Consider the following 9853-nt stretch of genomic DNA (forward strand, 5'->3'; position numbering starts at 1 on the left):
CCTTAGACCAGTGCCTTAGACCAGTGCCTTAGACCACTGCCTTAGACCACTGTCTTAGACCAGTGCCTTAGACCACTGCCTTAGACCACTGCCTTAGACCAGTGCCTTAGACCACTGCCTTAGACCACTGCCTTAGACCACTGCCTTAGACCACTGCCTTAGACCACTGCCTTAGACCACTGCCTTAGACCAGTGCCTTAGACCACTGCCTTAGACCACTGCCTTAGACCACTGCCTTAGACCACTGCCTTAGACCACTGCCTTAGACCACTGCCTTAGACCACTGCCTTAGACCAGTGCCTTAGACCACTGCCTTAGACCACTGCCTTAGACCACTGCGTCACTATTTATACAATTCATCCTTTACAATTGTTCACCTGAACACCTGGCTGGTTATATTATTATTATAATACTTTTCTCATTTGTACTTTGTCAAAATAAACTGTAAATTGGCTTTATTAACTCTATTACTAATTGAATCTACAAATACAGTTGATTAAATGGTTTACACTGTAATGTTTTTATTGTAAGGGAAACAGAAATAGGCTATAGGCCTATTTTGTAGAATTAACTATTGTTGTTATTTTTTTATTAATATATTTCCACAAATATTTCTTCATGCAATTAATCCTTTACAATATATGATGCACTATTTATCAAGCGTTTATTTAACAAACCATGTTTGCACACCTTGCACCTTGCTGGTTGATATGCATCTGATGCACATGCTAAAGTGGACGCCTGGTAACTTTCTCTAGCGGGTTCTTATATGCTGAAAGAACAGGCTGTTCTAGTGTTAAGGACTGGTAGATGGGTGTTGCTCATGCATTCACTCATGCTGACCGGCTCCAGTACTTTGTTCTTGACTAAAGCCTCCAAGTCAGCCTTGACTTTTGGTCTGATAGCATAAGGTACAGGTCCTGCTTTCAGAAACGTTGGTTTGCTGTCTGGCTTAATGCTAAGCTTCCCTGTAATGTCGTTCATACTACCCAGCTGTCCATTAAAGACTTCTCCATGTTTCTTTAAGATGGCAGGTAGGTCTGTGTCTCCATGTGTCATTGTATGCACTGATGGCCAGTCCAGTGTGATTTTCTCCATCTATGAACATCCCAGTAGTGATGCATAGTCTCCTTTCACAACATAGAGTGGCAGCTTTTCAGTTTGACTGTTTACCTGAACTGTGACATCAGTGATGCCTCTCACAGCGACAGATTCACCTGTGTAAGTCTTTAACACGAGGTGCGCTGGTTGAAGTGGAAGGTGTTTCAGTGTCTTTTTTCTGACACAAGAGATACAGCTGTCCCTGTGTTAATCTCCATACTCACCAGCTGTCCCTGTGTTAATCTCCATACACACCAGCTGTCCCTGTGTTAATCTCCATACTAACCAGCTGTCCCTGTGTCAATCTCCATACTAACCAGCTGTCCCTGTGTTAATCTCCATACTAACCAGCTGCCCCTGTGTTAATCTCCATACTCACCAGCTGTCCCTGTGTTAATCTCCATACTCACCAGCTGTCCCTGTGTTAATCTCCATACTAACCAGCTGTCCCTGTGTTAATCTCCATACTAACCAGCTGTCCCTGTGTTAATCTCCATACTAACCAGCTGCCCCTGTGTTAATCTCCATACTCACCAGCTGCCCCTGTGTTAATCTCCATACACACCAGCTGCCCCTGTGTTAACCTCCATACTAACCAGCTGTCCCTGTGTTAATATCCATACTATCCAGCTGTCCCTGTGTTAATATCCATACTATCCAGCTGTCCCTGTGTTAATCTCCATACTATCCAGCTGTCCCTGTGTTAACCTCCATACTAACCAGCTGTCCCTGTGTTAATATCCATACTAACCAGCTGTCCCTGTGTTAATATCCATACTATCCAGCTGTCCCTGTGTTAATCTCCATACTAACCAGCTGTCCCTGTGTTAATCTCCATACTAACCAGCTGTCCCTCTAGCAAGGGGGAGACATAGTAGCCGTGCGGCCCGCCAGGAAAAAGTCAGGATTTTCAGTGTGACTTCCTCGTCTGATGAGTCACTCACCTCAGTGTTCTCTTACTCAACATTGTGAACATGTCTATGTGTCTTTCGTTGGAATGCCTGTTTCTTGTTTCCCATTATTGCAATTTCTCTGTTCTCTTTTTGTTTCTGGAGGATTGTCCGATGTTACCCTTTTTACCACAGGCTGGACAATCCATGTCCTTCCACCAACATGTTGATACCTGATGTCCCACCTTGCCACAGTGGAAGCATGTGACTTGATTTCCCTGTCTCTGATTTTCAGTTGAAACTCTGTGATCAACTTTTTATTTATTTGAAAGGAACACAGACAATAACAAATAGCAGCAGGAATGGTTATACAGTTAGAAACACAATACTGTTAAAATATTTATCAGTATATTATGGAAACTAGTTATTGCAGATAAATACAATTATAATAAACCACATATACAATCACCCACCTCAGCTGCATCAACCCACCCTCCAACCCCTCCTGGGACCACCCCAACCCACCCTCCAACCCCTCCTGGGACCACCCCAACCCACCCTCTAACCTCTCCTGGGACCACCCCAACCCACCCTCCAACCCCTCCTGGGACCACCCCAACCCACCCTCCAACCCCTCCTGGGACCACCCCAACCCACCCTCCAACCCCTCCTGGGACCACCCCAACCCACCCTCCAACCCCTCCTGGGACCACCCCAACCCACCCTCCAACCCCTCCTGGGACCACCCCAACCCACCCTCCAACCCCTCCTGGGACCACCCCAACCCACCCTCCAACCCCTCCTGGGACCACCCCAACACACCCTCCAACCCCTCCTGGGACCACCCCAACCCACCCTCCAACCCCTCCTGGGACCACCCCAACACACCCAACCTGATCTCCATTCAATTAAATACTAAATCAAGGTACACATTTGCACAAAAATGATAATTAACGGTCAATCTGTTGGGTAAAACCCACTACAGGAGTTATTTTATGGTTTCAGCTGCATTTGTTGTTTGGCTAGCCCCATGGATCCTAGCAGTGGATAGTTCTAAATAAATGATATCTATAAAAGTGCTGATCCAATGAGGTGTGGTGGTTGCCATCTTAGTTCCAACATCTTTTTAGCTGCTGTCCAACCTGACAACATGATACGTCTTTGCTGTAATGACAGTGGTGAATTATCATTCAGTAATAACAGTTTGGGGGAACAAGGTATGAGGATACCTCTTTCCAAAACATGTCCCCTGGTCACTCCCAGTACATATGATTAAAGGAGGCCAAGGCACCTTGATTACATAGATCACACAGAGGAGCGGTTGTGATTTCTATTAAATTATGTTTTCTAGGTGGAAGGTTTACCCTGTGTATGAGATTACAATGTATCAGCTGATGATTAGGATTGTTAGATGAACCCACTAAGTTCCTGATGAACTCAACTGGTGAGCCTCTTTAGCAGCTAGTTCCATGGACACACTGATTTCAATGTCCTTTGCCAAGGTCAGATGACTTTCAGTCAACAGTCTCTTTTGTGTAGCTTCACTCCGTAGCCCACATACTAGTCCGTCTCTAATGATGTCATTTAGAACAGCATTAAACTCAGTGTTCTGGTAGTTTCTTTAATGCAGCAGCAAACATTGTTACTGATTCTCCCTCTTCCTGATGTCTCCTGTGGAACCTGAACCTTTCAGCATTAACTAGTGGTTCTGGTGAAAAATGTCCTTTAAGTATCTCCACAATATCCCCATACGTCTTATTACCTGTTCTGTCTGGCTGTAGCAGGCTGCCTAGTAAATTAAATGTCTTTGGCCCCATTACACTAAAACATGGAGGCACAATGTTGTCCTCATCCATGTCATTTACAAGAACAAAATATTCAAACCGTTCTGTATATGAGCTCCACTGCTCAATACTTTCATCAAACTGTCCAATGTTTCCATCAATTCCAATAATTGTTCATTTCTCATTAAGCTCCTGATTGTCACTCACTTCAGTATTGTCCTCAACCAAAGCAATATTTTCCTCAGTCACGTGATCTTCATTCACTTCACTCACTGACGTTTCCTCCTAAGTTCGCTCATTTAGCAGTTTTAATGAAAAGGTTTGTCTTCACAGTTGAATAAATGTCCTATCCTTTAATCACTGTATGTTCCTCCTTTTCATCACGTTGTTTTCCCACTCCGATGTCCGTCTCCAGTCCTTTTCTGCCGTCCATGACGATGTTAACTCCAGTGTTGGAAAAAGTACCCAATTGTCATACTTGAGTAAAAGTAAAGATACCTTAATAGAAAATGACTCAACTAAAAGTGAAAGTCACCCAGTAAAATACTACTTGAGGTAAAGTCTAAAAGTATTTGGTTTTAAATATACTTAAGTATCAAAAGTAAATGTAATTGCTAAAATATACTAAAGTATCAAAAGTAAAAGTACAAGTATAAATCATTTCAAATTCCTTACATAAAGCAAACCAGACGATTGTCTTGTTTTTAAAATGTACGTTCAGCCAGAGGCACACTCCAACATTCAGACAATTTACAAACAAAGCATTTGTGTTTAGTGAGTCTGCCAGATCAGAGGCAGTAGGGATGTTCTCTTGATAAGTGCGTGAATTGGACCATTTTCTGTCCTGCTAAGCATTGAAAATGTAACGAGTACTTTTGGGTGTCAGGGAAAATGTATGGAGTAAAAAGTAAATTTTTTCTTTAGGAATGTAGTGAAGTAAAAGTAAAAGTAGTCAAAAATATAAAGAGTAAAGTACAAATACCCCAAAAAACGACTTAAGTAGTACTTTAAAGTATTTTTACTTAAGTACTTTACACCACTGGTTAACGCTCTTTCTTAGTGGCGCAGTGGTCTAAGGCACTGCATCGCAGTGCTAACTGTGCCACTAGAGATCCTGGTTCGAATCCAGGCTCTGTCGCAGCTGGCCGTGACCGGGAGACTCATGGGCGGCGCACAATTGGCCCAGCGTCGTCCAGGGTAGGGGAGGGAATGGCCGGCAGGGATGTAGCTCAGTTGATAGAGTATGGTGTTTGCAACGCCAGGGTTGTGGGTTCAATTCGTACGGGGGGCCAGTATAAAAAAAATATGTATTCACTAACTGTAAGTCGCTCTGGATAAGAGCGTCTGCTAAATGACTAAAAATGTAAAAAAATGTAAATGTTAGCTAGCTCGACTATGCACTTGCATCTGCTAGCAATACACTGTGCTAACATTAGCCTATTCTGGACCACAGAAAATAACAGTTTTAAACAGTTGTAAAAACCCACTTCTTCCAGACAGAATAGTTCCTGTAGATTCAGACTTACTCATCACCAATCTTTTGTTGTGTCTCGTGGGTTTCATAACCACGTCTGTATAACAATTAAATAATGATGAGACAGGAGACAGGAGACAGGAATCAGTTCAACCATTTATCTGGAACGTGATCATCTCAACACATACAAACCCCCATGATGCTCTGCAGCACAACCCCAATATACAACAAATACATACATAAGTAAATGGACACAAAACAAAACTCATAGAGGAATTTAAATGTTCAGTTGTAGAAAGTAGGGCCATGGGATAGGGTCAGAAAGGTCAGTATGTTTGATAACTGGTTACAGAGGTGACATAACAAGCATAAGGTCCATTATAACACAGTGAAGTAGAGGTGGGAGCTAAAAGCAGACATGGACAGTGAGACGGTGTGAGGAGGTCAGGGGTGAAACACTAGATCAGGACAGGTAGAAATGGCAGGGCTGGAAATAGACACAGAGACACATTCTGATCATGGCTCAGACCTGACCTGAGACACCAAAACAGAAGATGCCATAGCAAAGTCCTGTCCAGTAGGCTATATGGGATTTCCTTTCATCAAAATCCAACACATGGAAATGTGTCCAGTGTGTTTGTGTGTCCAGTGTGTGTGTGTGTGTCCAGTGTGTGTGTGTTTGTCGAGTGTGTGTGTGTGTATCAAGTGTGTTTGTGTGTGTGTGTCCAGTGTGTGTGTGTGTGTATCCAGTGTGTGTGTGTGTGTGTCCAGTGTGTGTGTGTATCCAGTGTGTGTGTGTGTGTCCAGTGTGTGTGTGTGTCCAGTGTGTGTGTGTTCAGTGTGTGTGTGTCCAGTGTGTGTGTGTGTGTTTCCAGTGTGTGTGTGTGTGTATGTCCAGTGTGTGTGTGTGTCCAGTGTGTGTCCAGTGTGTGTGTGTGTGTGTGTGTGTGTGTGTGTGTGTGTGTGTGTCCAGTGTGTGTGTGTGTGTGTGTGTGTCCAGTGTGTGTGTGTGTGTCCAGTGTGTGTGTGTGTCCAGTGTGTGTGTGTTCAGTGTGTGTGTGTCCAGTGTGTGTGTGTGTGTTTCCAGTGTGTGTGTGTGTATGTCCAGTGTGTGTGTGTGTCCAGTGTGTGTGTGTGTGTGTGTGTGTGTGTGTGTGTGTGTGTCCAGTGTGTGTGTGTCCAGTGTGTGTGTGTGTGTGTGTGTGTTCAGTGTGTTTGTGTGTCCAGTGTGTGTGTGTGTGTCCAGTGTGTGTGTGTGTGTGTGTGTGTGTGTGTGTCCAGTGTGTGTGTGTCCAGTGTGTGTGTGTGTTCAGTGTGTGTGTGTGTCTAGTGTGTGTATGTGTGTCCCAAGTGTGTTTGTGTATGTGTGTGTGTCCAGTGTATGTGTGTGTGTGTGTGTCCAGTGTAAGTGTGTCCAGTGTGTGTGTGTCCAGTGTGTGTGTGTGTGTGTGTGTGTGTGTGTGTCCAGTGTGTGTGTGTGTCCAGTGTGTGTGTGTGTCCAGTGTGTGTGTTCAGTGCATGTGTGTGTGTGTGTCTATTGTGTGTGTGTGTGTGTCCAGTGTGTGTGTGTGTATGTCCAGTGTGAGTGTGTCCAGTGTGTGTGTTTGTCCAGTGTGTGTGTGTGTGTGTGTGTGTGTGTGTGTTTGTGTGTGTCCAGTGTGTTTGTCCAGTGTGTATGTTCAGTGTGTGTGTGTGTGTGTGTGTGTGTAATTGTGTGTGTCCAGTGTGTGTGTTCAGTGTGTGTGTTCAGTGTGTGTGTGTGTGTGTGTGTGTGTGTTTGTGTGTGTCTAGTGTGTGTGTGTGTCCAGTGTATATGTGTGTGTGTGTGTGTGTGTGTGTGTTTTTGTGTCCAGTGTGTGTGTGTGTGTCCAGTGTGTGTGTGTGTGTCCAGTGTGTGTGTGTGTGTCCAGTGTGTGTGTGTGTCCAGTGTGTGTGTTTGTCCAGTGTGTGTGTGTGTGTGTGTGTGTCCGGTGTGTGTGTGTGTGTGTGTGTGTGTCCAGTGTGTTTGTGTCCAGTGTGAGTGTGTCCAGTGTGTGTGTGTCCAGTGCGTGTGTGTGTGTATTTGTACAGTGTGTGTGTGTGTGTCCAGTGTGTGTGTGTGTCCAGTGTGTGTGTTCAGTGTGTGTGTGTTTGTTCAGTGTGTGTGTGTGTGTACAGTGTGTGTGTGTCCAGTGTGTGTGTGTGTATGACCAGTGTGAGTGTGTCCAGTGTGTGTGTTTGTCAAGTGTGTGTGTGTGTGTGTGTGTGTGTGTGTTTGTGTGTGCCCAGTGTGTCCCCAGTGTGTGTGTGTGTTTGTCCAGTGTGTGTGTGTGTGTGTATGTGTGTTTGTGTGTGTCTAGTGTGTGTCCAGTGTGTATGTGTGTCCAGTGTGAGAGTGTGTGTGTGTGTGTGTGTCCAGTGTGTGTCCAGTGTTTGTGTGTGTCCAGTGTGTGTGTGTGTGTGTCCAGTGTGTGTGTGTGTCCAGTGTGTGTGTTCAGTGTGTGTTTGTGTGTACAGTGTGTGTGTGACCAGTGTGTGTGTGTGTGTTTGTTTGTGTCAAGTGTGTGTGTGTGTGTGTGTTTGTGTGTGTCCAGTGTGTGTGTGTGTGTGTGTGTGTGTGTGTGTGTGTGTGTGTGTGTGTGTTTGTGTGTGTCCAGTGTGTGTGTTCAGTGTGTGTGTGTGTGTGTACAGTGTGTGTGTGTGTGTGTGTGTGTACAGTGAGTGTGTGTGTGTGTGTGTTTAGTGTGTTTGTGTGTGTGTGTCCAGTGTGTGTGTGTGTGTGTTTGTTTGTGTCCAGTGTGTGTGTGTGTGTACAGTGTGTGTGTGTGTACAGTGTGTGTGTGTGTACAGTGTGTGTGTGTGTGTGTGTCCAGTGTGTGTGTGAGTGTGTGTTTGTGTGTGTGTTCAGTGTGTGTGTGTGTGTACAGTGTGTGTGTGTGTGTGTGTGTGTGTGTGTGTGTGTGTGTGTGTGTGTGTGTGTGTGTGTGTGTACAGTGTGTTTGTGTGTGTGTGTGTGTCCAGTGTGTGTGTGTGAATCTAGTGTGTGTGCGTGTGTGTGTGTCCAGTGTGTGTGTCAGTGTTACCATGGTTATTATTTACAGGGACACTGAGGAGTCAACACCATAAACCCTAAACCCTGGATAGAGGGTCTCAGTGAATGTGGAGTGGAATGTGTTCAGGTGGGTCAGTGTGTCAGAGGAGACTCTGTAGAAGGACAGAGTGCCGGCTGGCCAGTCCAGATACACTCCTACTCTGTGGGAGCTGGAGGAGGGGACGTCTATGGTAGTGGACTTCTTATTATGCCAGACAGAGTAACTGTTGTCAGAGCAGATCAGACTCCAGGACTTGTCATTGTATCCAAGCAAACAGTCATCACCCCTTCCTCTCCTGCCGATTCCTTTATATGTCACTCCTATACCAGCCCCTCTCCCACTCCACTCTACCTCCCAGTAACAGCGCCCAGTCAGACCCTCTCTACACAGCACCTGTTCCCAGACCTCAAATCTCTCTGGGTGATCAGGATACGGCTGCTCCTCTCTCCTACATGTCACCTTTCTGTTCTCCTCAGAAAGAGAGAGGAATCTGTTTACTGTGTTTGGGTCCAGTGTGAGATCACAGACATCTGATGGATGAAACCAGACACAATATTAGAAATCATCATCATTCACATTAGAATGTTAACTCACTTTTCAGTAATTCATTTAATGTAGATGTTTCTAGGTATCAAAAGGAGAAGTTAAGGTAACTTGAGACTTGTTCAGTGATCATATGTTATACTGTATGGTAATATAAAACACACTTATTCCCATTAATTACACACACACACACACATCCTGAACACACACACACACATCCTGAACACACACACACATCCTGAACACACACACACACACACACACATACACACACACACTGAATACACACACACACACACACACACACACACATTTCTAATGTAACAGGAACACGCCACACACACACACACATCCTGAACAGACACACACATCCTGAACACACACACACACACACACACTGAACACACACACAACCTGAACAAACACACAAACACACACACATCCTGAACACACACACACACACACATCCTGAACACACACACACACATCCTGAACACACACACACACACACACATCCTGAACACACACATACACACACTGGATACACACACACACATTTCTAACGTAACACGAACACACCACACACATACACAGACACACACATTGTCAAAGCAACTCTTTGTAAACTTTGGTGTCCCTGATTTGTGCTTCTGTAGAACTACAGCTGATATTTAATATGACCAAGTAAGTAATGATGGTGGTCTTTGACTTTGACTTCACTTGAATTAAGACTTATTCTTAGTCATATTCTTCACAGCAGTCAACACTCACATTTTCTAAGTCCAGGTTTCATTGTGTTCTCTCCACCATGTTCCACACTGTAGCGGTAAGCAGAAGAACAGACAGTCATTGAGGGATACACCTGAACTCACACACACACACACACACACACACTGGACACACACACACACACACTGGACACACACACACACACACACTGGACACATACACATACACAAACACACACACTGGAAACACACACACACACAC

General features: G+C 44.7%; 1 protein-coding gene and 1 long non-coding RNA gene across 2 annotated transcripts in view; both read right to left on the reverse strand.

Moving 5' to 3' along the window:
• The window catches only part of LOC311142441, a 1015744-nt gene that overhangs the window by 323578 nt on the left and 682313 nt on the right, over nucleotides 1-9853 (reverse strand). The gene's annotated exons all lie outside the window — the stretch shown is intronic.
• LOC311099415 (NACHT, LRR and PYD domains-containing protein 3-like) overlaps nucleotides 8311-9853 on the reverse strand; it is a 29988-nt gene continuing 28445 nt past the window's right edge. The window contains exons 11-12 of the mRNA XM_084140108.1: nucleotides 9635-9704; nucleotides 8311-8850 (exon numbers count right to left, since the gene is read on the reverse strand). Of these exons, the coding sequence (XP_083996234.1) occupies nucleotides 8324-8850; nucleotides 9635-9704 (597 nt within the window). The 3' untranslated portion in view covers nucleotides 8311-8323. The remainder of the gene's footprint in view (nucleotides 8851-9634; nucleotides 9705-9853) is intronic.

The sequence above is a fragment of the Coregonus lavaretus genome, assembly GCF_964263955.1.
Source record: "Coregonus lavaretus genome assembly, chromosome: 2".
Lineage (NCBI taxonomy): Eukaryota > Metazoa > Chordata > Actinopteri > Salmoniformes > Salmonidae > Coregonus > Coregonus lavaretus.